Source organism: Schistocerca nitens, chromosome 2, assembly GCF_023898315.1.
Source record: "Schistocerca nitens isolate TAMUIC-IGC-003100 chromosome 2, iqSchNite1.1, whole genome shotgun sequence".
In the NCBI taxonomy this organism is placed as follows: Eukaryota; Metazoa; Arthropoda; class Insecta; order Orthoptera; family Acrididae; genus Schistocerca; species Schistocerca nitens.
The window spans coordinates 633,199,828-633,220,534 of NC_064615.1; the positions used below are offsets into that span (position 1 = coordinate 633,199,828).

General features: G+C 43.9%; 1 protein-coding gene across 2 annotated transcripts in view; it reads left to right on the forward strand.

The window, feature by feature from the left end:
* Positions 1-20,264, forward strand: part of LOC126236748 (CCAAT/enhancer-binding protein zeta) — a 198,385-nt gene extending 178,121 nt beyond the window's left edge. For both annotated transcript variants that reach the window (XM_049946284.1, XM_049946285.1), the window contains one exon: positions 20,046-20,264. In XM_049946284.1, coding sequence (XP_049802241.1) covers positions 20,046-20,164 — 119 coding nt within the window. In that variant the 3' untranslated portion in view covers positions 20,165-20,264. The remainder of the gene's footprint in view (positions 1-20,045) is intronic.
* Positions 20,265-20,707: the final 443 nt, after the last annotated feature.

A 20,707-nucleotide genomic window follows, 5' to 3' on the forward strand; every position in this document is an offset into this window, starting at 1 on the left:
ATGCTGCAAATTATGAGCATTGAAACTCCGCACGCAAGGCTGGTCTTCTCACCCTACTCTGCCAGTCACTGGAATGACCCAAGAATGATCTTGGAGGCAGACAACAGGCATCATTTGCTCCAAGGTGCACCACAATCTGCAGTTGGTTGCACCCTGTTCACTCTATGGCTGCTGGAATAGCCTCTTCAACATGTTGAATGAGGCCCCGTGGCATACACACTGAGTGCACTTGGTGTCCTTTCCTGTCCCTTGCTGCCATTTTCCTAGGGGGTGCCATCATTTGCCATATGTTTGAACTGCCAATGATTAATAGGCCCCTTCACTTTTGTGTTTGCCTCCTCCTGACACCAGGCAAAACAGGTTTCTCCCATACAGGTGAAGTGAGTCCCACTGGGTCAGTTTCAGTTTCAGTGAAAGACAGCACCTCAAACTTATTGGTTAAGGGGATCGATACAACACCCTGAGTTGTCCCTGGTCCCCATCCACCCTGTACAGGATGCCTAGCTGTACCATTGACATGCCACTCGCAGTCAAGTGGATATGTAATGACAGATCCTGTACTTTATGCAGAGGAGACAGGATCTACAGGAGAGGATAGTACTTGAGGTACGTATGGTACAGGTATCATAGGTACACAACTCTCAGGAGCTCTTCTGACACACCGATTTGGAGCAGCTGTCAATCGTTTGACAGTAGTCAGGGCGATTTCCAATTGCTTATGAATGTCAGCCAACTCATCCCGTGTTTGAGAGCAGCATTCACAGTGGGGCTGCGTTTTGGCTGGTGCAGTGTGTTACAAGGCAGTGAACAAAGGACTTTAAATTAAACCTGCTGATTATCTTTTAATCTGTTGAGCTAAAAAGTTGCTAATTCCCTATAAGAATTGAAGCATATACACAAAATGAGATTTTTATCAAGGCAATACAAAAACCTGTGATAAAAATTACTAATTTCCTAAAATGTTTTTATTTTTATTTGAGTTGTTAGCAAACTCGAAAACTGAGTTATTTTATGATAAATGCAGATAATATATAGGGCTACTGCTCTCTAAAGGAGAACTAGATGTAACACAAAATGTCACTTAGAAAATCTGCTTTGCTAAAGAAATCACGAACCCTGGTTTGTTACAGATTGCTAGTAAATTATGCAAAAGACAATGGTAGCTTCCAAAAATTCTCCAGAATGCATATTTAATTTGCACTGATATACAGTGAAATTCAGGGGTGATGTATACTTTGGCTTACCTAACTTGGATACAATCTAATGCATGGCACCAAGCTAGCTTTACTGTCTCTTGGCAGTCATGCACTGTTGCCACAGAAATCATGAAATTACTGAAGCATAATGTTTGTCCTGCTTAGTAATTTTTCCCCTTTTGTCCAGTAGTGTTTTGTGTTGTTCGTCATCCAATGTTGATGAAAGTTTTGTGGGTTTGCACTGTCTTGTGGTCAACTATTTCCAGTTTTTTCATGTTGTCAAATGATGAGTTTTTCCACATTGCCAAAATAATGACTGGGAAAATTTTTTGCAATTCTTAAAGTTATCCTCCAGCTGCAAAACTATATGAACGTAATAAATCAATACTATTATTAACTCAGCCCAAACACCCATGACAACAGAAAACTGTTTCCTTGCTATGGTTCAGCTGGTTTGTACACTAACTAATTAACACTTGCTTGATAAGATGTACTAAAACAGAAATGTGGGAACACAATAAGAAATAATAAAATAACATTTATTAAGAGTATGTTACAAAATGGTACTTCACTTGGGTACAAATTGATGCATGGCATCTAACTACTCTACTGTCTCATGGCAGTCTATGAGATGGAAAATATCGCTGATAGTAATGTTTGCAGACAATCTGTTACTTGTCATGCTTCTCTGTAAATACTGACTGTTAAGTCAGAGGGAAGTCCTCAGAGTACTGTACTGAGCTAACTGCAGGCACTTAAGTGAGCTGTCTGACTGATGGTTCGTAACTGTGTTAGTGCCCGTGCTATGTTGTGTTTTGAACCTGTCAGCAGAAGAATATCCAAGTCTGTTGTACAAGATGGAAGCAATGTAGTTTGCTGTTGACAGCATTCCCTATCAGCTTTTGCACACTATCAGTGGACTTACAGGATGTGCTGGAGGAAGTGGCATGGAAGCACCCCAGTCAAAACTGAGAACTTAATCGACTGAACTCCATAACCTAGGCAAAGTGGCTGTTCACCATTTTCTTCAATAAGCACTTATTGAGGCACTGTGTCTGTCAGTGCCACCTGCAGACTGCTGTACTGGAGCTAGAAATATCAGGTGAATGGTTGTGCCTGTGTGATGGCAGTGTCACATGGTATATGTTGTGTACCTCTTGCTTCGTATGCAACATAAAGAAAGTATATTAAGCTATTAAACATCTAGAATTCATGCTGTCATAGTAATCTGTCACCAAAAACTAGTCAGTATGAAGTAGTCTTCAGTCTTATTTATAGAAATTGGAAAAGAACTGTAACTAGAAATGTTACTGTAATTGCAACAAAATTGATAGGCCCTAAAGACAGGGACAGAAAAATTGACTGGCATGAAAGTTGCCACTTTTGTCCTTGTAAGATAAAGTCAGGTAAAAGCCACAAATCTAAGGGGAAAAAACCTTGATCAATACACATCATATTGGTTCTGTCTGTTACAACATAAGGCGATCACCAGTTATCCGTATGGACTGTGAGGAGTACTGGACGGAAACAAAAAGGATCTCATTGAGGAACCTCATTTCTAAAATGGCTGCAGTTTTACAGTGACATGTAAATGGATTCACTCTTCATGCAAATGAATTGAGTGGAGCACCTACTACCTATGTATGACACTGGACCTCCTTTGACAAAATATTATTGTGTACCGACCACTAGCCAAGATAATTTATCACCATGGAGCCATCACTGAGCAAGACAGTTTCAAGGATTGGAAACCTTGTAATTGTCACTTCCCCAGGTGGGAGTGAGTTCGTGACACAACTGATGAGACAAAATGCATTACACCATGTTGTGGCATCTCACAGAAGCAGCCGAAGAAGTCCTCCTTACCCTGTCCCTGTTCCACCACATTTATGAAGCCAGTAGACTTCTGTAACTCTTGGAGGTATATAATATTATAATATGCTTCTTGAAGTAAGTGAAGGTCTGTGCTTGTCCAGATTGTTATCACAGAGCTCCCCCTCACTACATGCTTGTAAAGGCTTGGAGTAAATGTTAGATAGCCACTTTGCCTATTTCTGGAGTTAAGTTTTTAGTTTTGGCTGGGGTGCTATAATTCTATGATTGACAACCTGGACACGGTGACTGTTCATAGGGTTGCCACAAGTTCTGGAAATCAGGGAACATCAGAGAATTTCAAACGTGTCAGGGAAATTTGAAAAAAATACTGGAAAAATCTAGTTTTTGTCTCAGTAGATGAAATGGTTTGTTTACTGAGATCTTATGCATCATTGCAGGCTGGGTGCAGCTGAGTACGTGAGTCGCTTCCCTACTCCCTCATTCTTATTGCTTTTCCCCTTTCTGCTGCTCCCCTCAGCTTTCAGTCAGTGCTGCCACCACTTCTTGCTGTTAGCCTAGCAGCTGCCAATGAGAGGCAGGGGGTGGTCAGGAGAGGTTTGTTCGGATTTGATTCTCAGACTGTTGATGCAGCGGCCAGAGACAGCTGTCATGTGTGCATGAGTTGTGTCTGAATGATTGTGTGAATGTGTGTGTGCTCTTGTTTTCTGACAAAGGCTATGGCCAAAACTTTAGTTATGAGAGTGTGATTGTCTTTTCTATGTGCCTGTCTGCAGCTCAGTGATCATCTTTACAGTGAATTGCTACCTATTGTCATTAGTACTGATTTTCATAGTATTCTTGCAAGTTATCTTTTCCTTGGATTGGTCACTGTGGTCTCATTTCATCAACGTGGTGTCTGCGACATATGTAAATAGCTGGCCACACCAGTGACCTTCCATGACGGGCCAAAACTGCAGGCCATTTTTGTGGGTATCTCTAACAGATCGGGCCTGCCAATCTGAAGCCCACCATTTCCCACTAATGTGCAGGCCCTGCCCATCACATCTGGTCTCACCGATCTGCCTGCAGGCCAGGTCTGTTTGTGTGTGGTGTAATGCAACAGATGTTTGTGGTTTATCCATAGACTCAGAACTGCGGTGCTCCTCGGCAGGCCAGAGGCCACGGGCAATGGATTTCAGGAACTGTGACTGTCTCACCGCAAGAACATTGTACAGTGTGGCATTTTATTTATCCTAGTACATTTTGGCACTTTGAAAGTAGTTTATATATTAGAAAGTATGGTTGATAAGAGGAAGAAAATAGTGACAATCACTGGCAGTTTTTACACTATTTAATCACATATTTCGTGAAAGAAAAACCACACAATACCCATAAAATAATAGTCATAACACAGTGGGTAATAACTGACAATAATGAACATAGTAGGCCCAACATTTTATTGGCAGTTGCCTACAGTGTCTGTTGAGACAACTCTTCCCTGCCTAATACACTTCTTTTAAGAGGTCTACTGTTTTCTGAGATTATTTTTGCAATCAGTGAAGATATTTTAAATCTGTCTCGCGTTTCCAATTAAATACACATTTTTGTCACCAAATATGTTTCGTTTTATTGAAATAAAATAAAATCTGTGGTCTTGATGAAACATATATAACATTTGACTTGCTTTCTCCATCTAAAAACAGTTCATTGCATGCAAAAGATGTTGATGTTAGTACTTAAGATTTTTACTCACATGTTTAGAAATACAGAAGTCCTTACATTTTTTGTCAACTTATGTCTCTACTTACCCTTGAGATCTCAAAATTTGTCCCCCCAGGGGGCCAATAGCTCTTTGGTGGGTACATGTGTGGTGCGGATGGGTCCCTGATCTATTGCAGCCTTTATTCTTTTCTGGGCTGCTGACCCCTCCCCTTCCTTCTCCTTCCCTGTCCTTCTTCCTTTCCCTTTGCCCGTTCCATTCCTTCTCTTGGTGTTCTTCTTTATGTCGGCTGCTTCATCTTGCAGGTGTGGTTGGTTGCTTTTCCTCCTCCTTTTTGCCTTTTCTTTTTTGGTCCCTCCTCAGGTGTTTGACCTCCATCTCTAAATTTGAAATCTGTAGTGCAGACTAGTTGGGGAAGAACTCCCTCCCTATCGTCTTTGGTGTGGATTCCTCTCCCTCTCCCTTTCTGCCTTTCCCTCCCTCCCCGCCAAAGCCGTTTCACCTCCTTGCTAGGTCACCAGCTCGGTAGCCAGTCCATGTGGTGGGGCTGTTACATACCCATCTGGCTGAGTACCCTGATCCCACAGGGACCACTCTGCTGGTACCTATGCTGTGAATGCCTTGTGGAAGCCTAGGAGTAGTTGCCCATCTTTTCGGGACATCAGAACTCCCAGCAACGACTGTCCTGCCAGGCGGCCATTGGTGTGGCTGGGTGGTGCCCACAAGGCAAGCCCCTGTTTGGAGTGGGTGGTACCGGGGCGGACGTTTGGCACATGAAATATGTTAAACTCTCTGGCTGCTCTACTGTGGCTGTGTCTCTTGCTTAACTTAGTTCTGTCTCAGTTCCTGTTTCTGCCTTTCCAGGCTTACGCTCCTTGGATACACCCTGGGAGGAGGGCTGGATGTGCCGGCTTGGGGCGAGACACTTTCCACAGTTCCTGCTCTGTACCAGGACTGACAGGAAGACTTTTACCACTCACCAAACCCCTTTTCTTTGACGAGCATACTGAGGACAAGTTCGGTGAAGTTGAGTCAGTAAGCAAGATGATCTCTGGCTCTCTCCTTATAAAGACAACTTCCGCCAGTCAGCCAGCCTCCCTCTGTGCCTGCAACCATTTAGGAGACATTCCCATGACTATTGCTCCTCACAAAAAATGGTTTAAATGCCTCTAAGCACTATGGGACTTAACATCTGAGGTCATCAGTCCCCTAGACTTAGAACTACTTAATCCTAACTAACCTTAAGGACATCACACACATCCATGCCCGAGGCAGGATTCGAACCTGCGACCGTAGCAGCAGGACGGTTCCGAACTGAAGCGCCTAGAACCACTCGGCCACAGCCTGCCGGCACTCCTGACAAGTCACACAGTATGACATGGGATGTAATTTTCCATAGGGAACTTCTCCTTGATGATGAACTTAGGGCTAATCTGGAACAACATGGCGTTCATTTCGTCCGGTGTGTCCAGAAAGGCTCTAAGGACCATTGTGTAGACACTGGCACTTTCATCATTGCATTTGATAAGGATACCCTGCCTGAGAAGTTCAAGGTAATGGTGTACAGATGTGATGTGAAACCATACATTCCACCTCCCACGCATTGCTTCCATTGCCTCAAGTTCGACCACATGTACTTGCACTATGGTGCCACTCCCTTCTGTGGTGACTGTGGCCACCCTCTTCATTTGGGGAGTCCTTGCACCCCACCGCCTAACTGTGTAAAATGCTCTGGTCTCCATTCTCCCCACTCATCAGAATATCCAGTTTACATGAAGGAAAAAGAATTCAGGAAATAAAGACCCTTGACCATCTCAACTACTTTGAAGCCTGGAAGAAATATGACAGACTTCACCCTGTAAATCTCTCCTCTACCTATGCCTCAGTTATGCCCTCCCATCCTCACCCTTCCCCATTACCCCCATCCTGCCCCCCTTCCATTTTCTCACCCTCGGTAGCTCCCGTCCCTTCCCCTCCAGGAACCGCTCATCCTCCTCCTCCTCAGTCAGGGAAAACATCCTCTTCTCTGGCTCATGCAAGGGATGGGGCTCCATCTTGGAACACCCCTTCCTGGCATTATCAGTACAGAAAGCTTACACACTTGGGCCAGGGGAGAGTCCAGTGCTCCAAGGGTCCCAAAACCACTCACTCTCTGTCCTATACTGTAATCATTGCCATCTACTCTCTTGCTGAGAACACCTCCTCCCACCCTCTGAGGGAGAACAAGAAGCCACGCAAGTCGAAGGACAAAGCTTCCCCGGCTTCCCGGAGGGCTTCACCCTTCCACCTCATCCTGAATCAGCCCCAGTTTTTATGGATGTCATCCCATCCTCATTGGTGAAGCTCACTGACCAAGTGACTTGACCTACCCTCAGCTTCTTTATGTCTCATCTCACCACATAATAATCCAGTGGAATTGCAACGAATATTATTGCCACCTCCCAGAAATACAACTCCTTGTTTCCTCCTACTCTTCGTTCTGTCTTGCTCTTCAAGAAACTCACTTTCATGATGACCACATTCTAAAGTTTTGTGTTATTGAGCATTCTGTTGGAACTGTGCCAGCCCCGGGATAGTGTCTTGAGGGGTCTGCACTTTGGTTTGCATCGATGTCATTAGTGACTGGATCCCCCTTCATATCAACTTGGAAGTGATAGCAGTTAGAGGGCGGGCGACTGCAGCAATCACCATTTGTAATGTCTACCGCCTTCCAGGTAGGCCAGTTTGTTGTAATGAACTGTCTACCTTAATACAGCAATTCCCACCCCCCTATCTCCTCCTTGGGGACTTCAGTGCACACCACCCCAGTGGGGGAGTGCCACTTTGTTGGGTAGGGGTCTTCTATTTGACCAGCTTACTACAGACTTTGATTTGTGTCTCCTCAATGATAGTTCCCCTACCCACTTCAGTGCTGCTCATGGAGCCTTCGCTGCTCTCTATCTCACAGTCTCCTCTCCTGCTCTCGTGGGTTGCCTATATTGGTCACCCCATGTGATGATCTTTGTGACAGTGATCACTTGCCAGAGTTTCTGTTATTCCCCTGCCGCTGCCAGGCAGACAGGCCCCCACGTTGGGCATTCCGCAGGGCCAGCTGGACTTTATATATGTCTGCTGTGCACTTCGACACTTCTCTCTCAAACTGCATTGATGCGGTCATGCAGGGTGTTTCTGCCACTATTCTTCATGCTGCTGGCACTGCTGTCCCCCTATCCACAGGTCCCCCTCATCATCAGCCAGTACCATGGTGGACCAAGGATGTAGCAGTCGCTGTCCAGGACCACCGACGGGCACTGCTACAATTTAAATGACACCCTTCACAGACCAACCTCCTCGCTTTTAAGTGTCTCCATGCTAGGGCTCATTACCCTATTAAGTGGAGTAAAAAGGAATGTTGGGAGCACTGTGTTTCCTCGCTGTGGAGGTACGGCTCTTCATCACAGGTTTGGTTCAAGCTCTGCAGCCTTCTGGGCCACCAGTGACAGTCAACTGTAAAGGGGCTTATCCTCCAAGGTGCTCTGTCTACTGATCTGTTGGTCCTTGCAGAACACCCCGTGACACACTTTGCGACAGAATCGGCATCCTCTTCCTATCCTACCACCTGTCTCCAGCAGAAACACAGAGTTGGACAGACCCGCCTTCTGTTTCAACCCTCACCAAGCTGAACGCTATAATGAACCCTTCAATGAATGGGAATTCTTGTAGGCTCTTACCTCTTCATGTAAGCCCCAGGCCCAGATTCCATCCACAACCAGAGGATCCAACACTTGGACATTACACAGAACCAATATCTACTCAGGGTCTTGAACCACATTTGGCTCATGGGTGCCTTCCCCTCACAGTGGCGAGACAGTATAGTTATCCACGTCCTTAAGCCTGGGAAGAACCCAACGTCTCTCAACAGCTACTGCCCAATTAGCCTGACGAACATACTTTGTAAACTGCTTGAAAGGATGGTCAGCTTCCAATTGTGTTGGATACTCGAATCTCGGGGCCTTTTGTCCCCGTATCAGTGTGGCTTCCAGGAAGGACGATCTCCAACTGACTACACTCCTGGAAATTGAAATAAGAACACCGTGAATTCATTGTCCCAGGAAGGGGAAACTTTATTGACACATTCCTGGGGTCAGATACATCACATGATCACACTGACAGAACCACAGGCACATAGACACAGGCAACAGAGCATGCACAATGTCGGCACTAGTACAGTGTATACCCACCTTTCGCAGCAATGCAGGCTGCTATTCTCCCATGGAGACGATCGTAGAGATGCTGGATGATGTAGTCCTGTGGAACGGCTTGCCATGCCATTTCCACCTGGCGCCTCAGTTGGACCAGAGTTCGTGCTGGACGTGCAGACCGCGTGAGACGACGCTTCATCCAGTCCCAAACATGCTCAATGGGGGACAGATCCGGAGGTCTTGCTGGCCAGGGTAGTTGACTTACACCTTCTAGAGCACATTGGGTGGCACGGGATACATGCGGACGTGCATTGTCCTGTTGGAACAGCAAGTTCCCTTTCCGGTCTAGGAATGGTAGAACGATGGGTTCGATGACGGTTTGGATGTACCGTGCACTATTCAGTGTCCCCTCGACGATCACCAGTGGTGTACGGCCAGTGTAGGAGATCGCTCCCCACAACATGATGCCGGGTGTTGGCCCTGTGTGCCTCGGTCGTATGCAGTCCTGATTGTGGCGCTCACCTGCACGGCGCCAAACAAGCATACGACCATCATTGGCACCAAGGCAGAAGCGACTCTCATCGCTGAAGACGACACGTCTCCATTCGTCCCTCCATTCATGCCTGTCGCGACACCACTGGAGGCGGGCTGCACGATGTTGGGGCGTGAGCGGAAGACGGCCTAACGGTGTGCGGGACCGTAGCCCAGCTTCATGGAGACGGTTGCGAATGGTCCTCGCCGATACCCCAGGAGCAACAGTGTCCCTAATTTGCTGGGAAGTGGCGGTGCGGTCCCCTACGGCACTGCGTAGGATCCTACGGTCTTGGCGTGCATCCGTGCGTCGCTGCGGTCCGGTCCCAGGTCGACAGGCACGTGCACCTTCCGCCGACCACTGGCGACAACATCGATGTACTGTGGAGACCTCACGCCCCACGTGTTGAGCAATTCGGCGGTACGTCCACCCGGCCTCCCGCATGCCCACTATACGCCCTCGCTCAAAGTCCGTCAACTGCACATACGGTTCACGTCCACGCTGTCGCGGCATGCTACCAGTGTTAAAGACTGCGATGGAGCTCCGTATGCCACGGCAAACTGGCTGACACTGACGGCGGCGGTGCACAAATGCTGCGCAGCTAGCGCCATTCGACGGCCAACACCGCGGTTCCTGGTGTGTCCGCTGTGCCGTGCGTGTGATCATTGCTTGTACAGCCCTCTCGCAGTGTCCGGAGCAAGTATGGTGGGTCTGACACACCGGTGTCAATGTGTTCTTTTTTCCATTTCCAGGAGTGTATTTACTCAGATTCGAAACTGCAATCTGACTGGCTTCTACTAAATGTCAGCACATTTCACATTTTAGTTAGCCTCAGTGACAGGGGCTTTCACGGCCCCCTTCCGATTTTTATTCACAATTTTTTATCCCACCACCTCTTCTGGGTTCCAGTTGGCACTCCCTCAGCACTCCTTGGATTCAGGAGAATGGTATCCCACAGGATTCTGTATTAAGTGTTACACTCTTCCTCATAGTCATCAGTGGGCTTGTAATATCTGTTGGTTACCCCGGCATTGTATTTCGACAATTTTTGCATCTGGTGCAGCTTGCACTCGGTAGCATCTGCTAAGTGCCAGCTCCAAGAGGCCACCCAGCGAACCTCTGCATGGGCTGTCTCCCATGGCTTCCAGTTTCCTCTCTCCAAAATGCAGGTTATGCATTTTTGTTGTCAATTCATAGTACACCCTGATCCAGAACTTTATTTAGGTGACCAGCTCCTAGATGTTACAGCACAGTCCCGTTTCTTGGACCTTTTTTTTATGTAAAGCTAACGTGGCTGTCCCATATTTGCCACCTGAAGACTATATGCATGCGGAAGCTTAATGCTCTCTGCCTCCTGGCCCACACATCTTGGTGTGCAGACCATGCTACTCTTCTCCATCTTACCAGTGCTCTGGCCTTGTCCATACTAGATTATGGAAGTCTGGTTTAAGGGCCAGTGACTCCTTCCACTCTGAAAATACTCAAGTCTGTTCACCATTGTGGGGTGAGCCTGGCTGTTGGTGCCTTTCACACTACTCCCAATGACAGTCTTCTCACAGAAGTGAGGGTTCCCCCTCTACGAATGCGACGAAGCCAATTCGTGGTTTTGTACGCAATTGCCATTCGCAGATTCCCTGACCATCCCATGTACCCTGTCCTCTTTGCAAATGAGGGACGTCTTCCTCTGAGCACTACCCTCGGGTGGGATTGCTGGTTGGAATGCGTCTCACTCCCCTCTGTCAGGATCTCCATCTCCATTCACTGAAATGTGCCACATGTACACTGTACACATGTATTTCCTCTAACAACCCCCCCCCCCCCCCCCCCGCTCCATCCTGGATGGTGCCTAGACCACAGATTAGTAGGACCAACCTATTCCAGGTCTCTGTCGCCCCTATGGTCTCCCTTGTACATTCCATCCTTGCAGTGTTTCAGGGTACTACAATCTTCTACACTGATGGTTCTAAGATGGTAGATAAAGCAGGATACATTTTCACGTCTCCTACTGACTTGGAACACCATTTATTGCAGAAATCATGTAGTGTGTACAGAACAGAGCTGCTAGCCGTTACCACAGCCCCCATTTTGTTACTCAGGCCTTCCTCCATAGTGTTTTAATGTGTACCAACTCATTGAGCAGCATGCTACTCTTGTCATCCTTTTATCTCTGGTGTCCAGGGTCTTTTCTCCTTCCTGGTGTGTGCTGCCTGCTCAGTTGTCTTTCTCTGAGTCCCAAGTCATGTGGTTATCCCAGGAAATGAACGGGCTGACTGTTTGACTGGATAAGCTGATACTCATGCTCCATTCCCTTTCGTGACTCCAGGTGCAGATATGCACCTATGTCAAATCTCTCTTTGCCCGAAAGTGGAGTGACATCTCTCAGTACTAAACTCCACACAATCAAGGAGACTGCTGCACTTTGGTGCTCCTACTTCCACTCCTCTTGGAAAGGGTCCACTGCTGTGCTTTGGTGTTCTTCCTTCCGCAACTCTTGGAAGGAGTCCACTGCTTTATGCCGTCTACACATTGGCCATACCTGGCTCACCCACTGTGTCCTCCTGTGTAATGAACCACTGCCACAGTTTTGTTGTGGAGCCAGTCTGATGATATCCCACATATTGGTAGAATGTCCCCTTCATGCTAAATATAGGCTTCTTTAATATTAATGTTAGCAGACAATTCATGGATGGTTGAATTGGTCCTCAGTTTCCTCTGTGAAAGTGGTTATTTCCTGATATAAGGTTTTGCTTTACTCCTGGAGCAGAGGCAGGTTGGCTGTGTTTGGGTCTCTCTTCATGTTTTCTCAGTCTGGGACCCCATGACCACTCCCTCACGGAAAGAGCACTCTGTTTTCCAGTTTTTAGATTTGGTCTAACCTTTTATATCTTCTATTGTGTGTGTTCGACTCCACACTGGATCCATCCATAGCTGACCCTCTTTCATCTGTGAGTAAGTTAGGAATCACAGGACTGATAATCTCACCATTTGGCCCCATAAACCCACTCAATTAATCAATCGATCTCAAAATTTTTCAGCGAAAAATGCTAAAATGTGTCTGGAAATCAGGGAAGTATCAGGGAATTTGACTTGGGGTAACTTGTGGCAACCCTGATTCAACAAGCAAGCAACATGTCGTTTATGTCTTTTTGATATTGAGAAAGCCTGCAGCACCACTTGAAGGCATTATATCATAGTACAGCCCACATTAGTGGGGTGTCTGAGCATATCTACCATATTCATGTTGTCCTTCATCTTCTATCATTTCTGTTAAATGTTGTTAAGGAAGTCATTGTGGTTTGTTGGTAAAGTAGAATGATGTGTGTCAAGGCTGTTGGCATCAATGGCATTACATTACTTTTGGCAGACCAATGGATGATTTTGCTATATTTCATTCTTTTTCCAACCCTGTAACTGTGGTTGGTCAGTAGCAAACTGCAATTAATAGATTGTACTTGTGAACTTAGAGTAAATCCTGGGGAACAGACAGTGTGTGCCTGTTACAGTTTTATAAGGCTTTCTTGCATTTCTGGCTGGATTACAGGGCCACTTGTGTGGATTGGTGAGACCTGTGCATCATAGATGCTATCTGCCATGTAGGGACAAGGATGACCAAGGGTGTCTACTAATTCAGCACCATAGCCAGCCTCTGTGCTGAGGTTGGTGAGCTACAACTATTCAGCCAGTGTAACTTCCCTTAGTATGACAAGCATATGTGCTCATTTGTGGAAATGGCATCTTCAAATGGCCTACAAGTGACAGTTTTGTTTGGGATTCATGCAGAAGCTGACCTAGTGACTTATAATGTTGATCAGTTTCCATTGGTGGAGCTGGCTGCCACTCTTGACTGGAACCTAGCAGAATGCCACAGTGGTTAAGACACTGGACCCAAATTTGGATGGATGGCATTTTAAATCCACATTTGGCCATTCAGTTACAGGTTTTTCATAGTTTTCTTAAATTGACCAAGATATACTGAAGTACCAAAGAAAATGGTATAGTCAAGCGTATTCAAATACAGAGAAATGTAAACACATGGAATACAGCGTTGTGGTCAGCAACGCCTATTTAGGACATCAAGTGTATGGCGCAGTTGTTAGATTGGTTACTGCTGCTACAATGGCTGGTTATCAAGATTTAAGTGAATTTGGATGTAGTGTTATAGTAGGTGCACGAGTGATGGGACTCAGCATCACCGAGTGTACCATGAATATCAAGAATCCAGCAAAACATCAAATGTCCGACATTGCTGCGGCCGGAAAAAGGTCCTGCAAGGACGGGACCAATGCCAACTGAAAAGAATTGTTCAATGTGACAGAAGTACAATCCTTCCGCATATTGCTGCAGATTTCAATGCTGGGCCACCAGCAAGTGTCAGCATGCCAACCATTCAACAAAACTTCATCGATATGGGCTTTTGGAGTCGGAGGCCCATTCGTGTACTCTTGATGTCTCCACAACACAAAGCTTTACGCATCACCTGGGCCCGTCAACACTGACATTGGACTGTTTCTGACTGGAAACATGTTATCTGATCGGACGAGTCTCATTTCAAATTGTATTGAGCGGTGGACGTGAGACAACATCATGAATCCAAGAACCCTGCATGTCAGCAGGGGACTGTACAAGCTGGTGGAGCCTCTGTAACGGTGAGGTGTGCGTGCAGTTGGTGTGATAATGGGACCCCTGATACCTCTAGATACGACTCCGACAGCTGACATTTATGTAAGCATCCTGTCTGATTGCTTGCGTCCCTTCACGTCCCTTGTGTATTCCAACAGCCTTTGACAATTCCAGCAGGACAATGCTACACCCCATACATCCAGAAATGCTACAGAGTGGCTCCAGGAACACTCTTCTGAGTTGAAACACTTCTGCTGGCCACCAAACTCCCCAAACATGAACATTATTGAGCATACTGGGATTCCTTGCAGCGTGCTGTTCAAAAGAGATCTCCATCCCTTTGTACTCTTATGGATTTATGGACAGACCTGCAGGATTCATGGTGTCAGTTCCCTTCAGCATTACTTCACACATTAGTCAAGTCCATGCCACATCGTGTTACGGCACTTCTGTGTGCTTGCGGGGGCCCTACGCGATGTTAGGCAGGTGTACCAGTTTCTTTGGCTCTTCAGTGTAAATGCCAGGATGGTTCCTTTGAAAAGAATATGTTTGGAATCTTTCCCTATCCTTCCTTGTTCTCTTTGTCTAATGGCCTAATTATGGAAGGGACATAAAATCTTGATCTACCTTTCCTTTCTGTACTCACAGAAACCGCAACAATATTTTGACTCTTCTTGAATATAAGTACAGTGTTCTGGGATTCATCTATAAACATTTTATACCTATATGCCAACTATTTGGCAATATACAACAATGGGTCTAAGGAAGGGATTACCTTTATTGCTCTGTAGTTCATGCGGTGTTCCCATGACATGAATAGGAAATTTACTTTCTGTGCTGCTGTGTTACTTGCAGTCTTGAGGGCATTGGGGCAGGCTGGATGTATTTGAGCTACAGAATTCCCCATTTCCTCTGATTCACAGAGCACACTGCAAGACACCCAGTGCATGTGTTCAACAGAGAAACCAGTCCACTCAGTACAGAACAGTTTTATTTACTGATAAAAGAAGTGGAAGGCAGTGATATTGTACCGGGTACATGAAAATTTGGAGCTGTGAACTGGCAGATGCAGCTACCAAAAAGTTTTGCATGTTGTTCAGTCTTGCACATCGTTAGAGACTACTATGGGCAGGGTCATATGTGATTGAGGGAGGAGTGACGGGAGGTGTAGGACAACAAGCTGAGGTTGGAGAAGCTTCTTGTTTGACCACTGCCATCCAGCACATTGTATCCTGCACCTAAAAGGTCAGTTGATAATTTTGCTGGGTGCTAACCCTCTATTTCAGGTGACAACAAACATAGTTTGAAACTTCTACTACAATATTTTTTCAGGTATGAATATAATAGAGGGAAACATCCACGTGGGAAAAATATATCTAAAAACAAAGATGATGTGACTTACCAAATGAAAGCGCTGGCAGGTCGATAGACACACAAACAAACACAAACATACACACAAAATTCTAGCTTTCACAACCAACGGTTGCTTCATCAGGAAAGAGGGAAGGAGAGGGAAAGATGAAAGGATGTGGGTTTTAAGGGAGAGGGTAAGGAGTCATTCCAATCCCGGGAGCGGAAGGACTTACCTTGGGGGAAAAAAGGACAGGTATACACTAGCGCACACACACACATATCCATCTGCACATACACAGACACAAGCAGACATTTGTCATGTCAAACTTTATTTGGCCAGGAAATCACCATTCCACTTACTGCTGAAGAGATTCTAGATGATTGAAGTAGTGAAAAAGATGATTTTGGAGAAAGCGACACATTTGAAAGCAAGAGACTGACTGTTAAATAATAATATGTCGCTGTTACTATGTACACAAAAATATGTTTTCTGTGGTCATTTCTGTTTTACGGTGTCAGCAGTGCATTGTTCATTCCAACAGATTAACTGAATGAAAGCCATTTATTGCAAGAGAATGAAACAAATAGTGAACATCAGAATGCACTGCATAAAAGTCTGTTGTGGCCATTGGTGTATAGACTACAGCTGACACTCAGCTGTATTACCTCTTAACACAGCACCACAAATAGTTCTCATGAAGATCGATTACATGATATACCTATTGTTCAAATGTTTTTCTAACCAATGAGGACATCAGAGAATCTAAAGCTCATACACATGTATGTTCATCTCAGGTAGTAGCAAAGAAACAGTAAAAAGGAACTGAAACCTCATTCAGTACTAAGTTTGTGGAAGCTACTGACATTCAGTGAAAATAGGTGTTTCTTGACCATAGTTTTTCATATGTATGTTACAGGATGGCTCAGGATTGGAACACTAATCCAATGATTGGGTGAATTTTTGTGCGCAAGTGATGAGTCACTTAAGGTTTACTCTGTTTGCATCTTGTTGACAATTCCAAGCAACAGAGACCAAGAGAAGTAGTATCATCCAATCTTCAGAGTTATTCATTAATACAACAGTCTCAAAGAGCCTTATACTAGGGCATATTGTCTGCCTGAGAAACTTATGATAGATCAGGGAGTGTGTCCATTTTTTGTTCATGTGTATATTCAGAATAAACCACACAAATGTGGTTTGAAGTTATATACTGTTGCTGAAGCAAACAATCTTTATGTAATTAATTTTGAGTCTTACATTGCAAAACAGGCCACACTGCTTACTTAGATAAATTTTACTCCAGCCCAGAAATCTTGGAGCAGTTGGGTTAGGAAGGAATTGGTGCTGTGGTACAGTAAGCAAAACATGACTTTGTGTCCAAAGATTTAGCTGCAACTAAACAGGAAAAGGGTGCAATGTGAAAACAATTTGTAGGTGATAAAATGGAAACTTAAAGAGGTGTGTGTGTAACATCATTTGTATCACATACCAAAAAGAATAAAACACTTATGATGAAGCCACTTACAATATTAGATTACATTGTGAACAAGACATGTGATGATCGTGCAGATCTTGTCGTACGGTGTGGTTTCAGTACGGAACAATCAAATCATGGAGGAAGTTGTACATTCGTATGACATGGGAGTGTCAAAAATATTTTATCTGTGTAATTCAGAGCACCAGGAGGGAGTGAAAATGACTGACTCCATCACGAGACTTGCACTGAGCTAATTGAAGATGATGTGCAACGTGTTACTGATACTGCTGTGCAAAGTGGAACAGAGGTGTATTTGCTGTAGTGGATACCACCCACAGGCAAGAAGTATGCTGCTTGTATATGTCATGTATATATTTTCAGGTGCAAAAAAGAAAGTGGAAAAGCTTCTCAGAAAGAGGCCTGGTACCAATGTGATCAATGTGGTCTTGCTTTGTATATGGAACCTTGTGTCAAGATCTACCATACAAAGAAACAATATGATTCTCTATGAAAACTGTAATTAGCCACATCATTAGTGTGAAGAAAAACTTACTTATATTTTAAGGTATACATTGTGTGTAATTTTTTCTATTATACAATTTTTTCAAATGTTCAAAAACGGTGTTGTATGGATTATGTGGTTATCCTGAAACCTATTTACTGAAAAATAATTATTTTAGATTAATGTAAAAGTAGAAGAAAGTAGTTCTAAAGTGGTGCCTTATTGATAAGAATTTGTTAACGAATGACAAAACAGCATTCATCTGAATATGGCTAAATTTGTCTGGTTTCTACAGCTTTGTACATATAATAGGGCCGGTATTGAGAGTGCTAGCAAACCAGCTCTTCTGTTATGGGTGTATTTAGACTTTTTAATGATTTTGTGTACTTCTCTTTTGTATCAAACAATGGAAAATCTAGGATGGAATGTAACAATATTAGAGAAGGAAAGTTGTTATTCACCATATAGCGAAGATGCTGAGTCACGATAGGCACAACAAAAATATTCACACAATTTTAGCTTTTGGCCATTCAGGCCTTTGTCAACAATAGACACACATACACACACACTCACGCAAATGCAACTCGCACATACGTCTGCAGTCTCAGGCAACTGAGTGTGGTTTCAGTTGCCTGAGACTACAGACGTATGTGTGAGTTGCACTTGCGTGAGTGTGTATGTGCGTGTGTGTGTCTTGTTGACAAAGGCCTTAAGGGCTGAATGCTATAATTGTGTGTATCTTTTTGTCGTGCCTACCGCGACTCAGCATCTCCGCTATATGGTGAGTAGCAATTTTCCTTCTCTAATATTCTCTTTTGTATCACTTTTATTTGTCTATGTTCCTATCTCATTAATTTTTGTATACTGACTGTCATTTCACTCCCATGAGGTGCTAATGATCATGTACTCACTTATTTTGTGCTCGAACAGCAATTTAGCCAGATGCTGCAATCCTGCAATTTCACTGTCTGATCCATCAGATGTACACTTATTATCCTGCACAGTGTTTTCTCTTCTGTGTTGTGGAACACCTTCAATAGGTTCAGAAACACAACCTTGTATCCACATCTCAAAATCAGTCATCTGCTTGCAGTGCAGACTTAGGGTGTACACGTGCTGACTGAAAAGTATACGAGTATAATCAATCTGAATAGAGCACTATCATAGATTTTCATTAATTATGATTGTATCATTAATTTAGGGAATTCGTGTGTGCTGATTTGTACTAAAACTTCACAGTCTTATCTATTGCTCAAAAAATGTGTGTACTAAAGAAGCCCCTCACATACATGTGAAAACAGTTATACTAGTCTCTATTCCAAAACCAATAATTAATGTTGGATAGCTATTTACCTGCCTTTAGCAGAATTCCAGGATCTAGACTGTGACTACTGGACTGGAAACCCTACACCGCTAACAGTAAGTATGCTGCTTCCAGTCAGCTCCTAGCAACTTGAGCTGATAATCTTCTTGAGAACAAAACAGGATACCAGTTTAAAGTCAGTAGGAAGCAGACCACACACCATAAAACTGCACTCCAAGTTTCTACAGGAGCAGATATAATTTATTGGCTTCAGTTAGACTTCGCCAAGCCTGTTACTTATAACTAATGCTGCCTACAGGTAGCTAATCACTCCACATGTTGATGATGAGGTCTCTTCCTATTGAGTGCATGCCCACTCATTAAACTACAGTACTTGCCTAGCAGATTGAAAGGCAACTAATCTGAATTCCATGGTCACACCTGAAAATTAATTCTTGTGAGCCTTCCTTATTGGAAAAGTAACTTTGTTGACCGTGAAGGATCACTTACTTTCAATTTCAGAAACAGTATAAGAACCACCTCCAGAGCATACAACTTGCTTCCTATATCTGGGAAGACATCCAGCCAAGTGTATTTCCAACACCTGCTAGAAAACACCTTCCTTCATGGAAAAGTCACTAGCCCTTAACCCAGCATAGCAGACTCTACCACAAACCACTAATATGGGTTACATAAATACTGACCAGTCATCTCTAGGCTGAAAAAAGTCCCCCTTCCACCATATGCCAGAAACTGGCTTTGGTGTCCCAACCGAGAGGATGACCCTATGGTGAGGCCAGGAGTGATATGTTAGAAAACAGTTTAGAAGATCGTCATTTGACCAGTTTGTGGATGTTGCTTGTCAGTATTAGATGTTCACCATGTAAGATCAATGAAGAAAATGAAAAGAGGAACTGTGCATTTACTTATTGTACATTTAATCAGGGCAAGTGTGACATGGAGTTGCCGTGCTTCAGTCACATATGTTGTAAGAGAGGTGTTACTCATTATAGGAAGGTGTACAATTAAATTCTGAGCATACATGTTCCAAGGAGTCTCAATCAACATTTTACTTCCTACCGTATGTTTATCAAAAAATGTCTTTGGTGGTAAATTTAGAGAAATTCAAGCTTACCAACACTCATTTGCAGATGAAACAACAGTGACCAGGGTGAGAGAATGTTAGTGATACATGGCGAACTGTCTGCTACACACTGTCATATGCCTTGCAATGTGTAAATGTAAATTTAGATATAGGAATTACGACTTCAGTGTGTCCATTTGCGCGTATTTTAATATTAAGAAAGCATAATCTTTTCCCCTAATTTTCATTTTTTAATTGCAGATGTTAAACAACTGAAATGGGAGGCAAAGAGAGATATGTGGATGCAGCAGAACAAGAAATGGAAACACAAACGTAAAGGAAAGCAACCAGGACCTGTTACTAAGAGAAGAAGGAACTGAATTCTCAGACATTATCAGAAATGTTTTTGCAACCAGTGTGTTTATGTACAGTAACTCACGACAGAGCAGAATGTAAATAAAATATTAATTAGTTTTATTATATGCTCTGTTTTTAATTTATATGGCTGCATTGACACTTCGGCACCAGTTTTATCACACACAAAAATGATGCATATTATGCTTTTGGTGATGATATTAGAGTTGTCCATATTTCTGTGAGTAAAGTAGCACACATAGATTAAGATCTTGTGAGGGGGAGAATTCAAATCTTTCCCTGACCTTCCTGGTTTAAGTTTTCTATGATTCCTCTTAATTGATAAAGGCAGACTGTGGGATAGCTCCTTCAAGGACATGGACAGTTTTACTAACTCATCCTTTTTCAATTGAGGTTATGTTCCACATTTAATGACCTCTGCATTTATTGGCGTAGAAATTACAGAGGTGCATAAACTTGGGTGGCATAGTGCATACATGTGCAATGCACATTCTTAATTCAGTGCAACCTTACTAGTGTAAATTTGAATATATAATTTTTGCAGTACA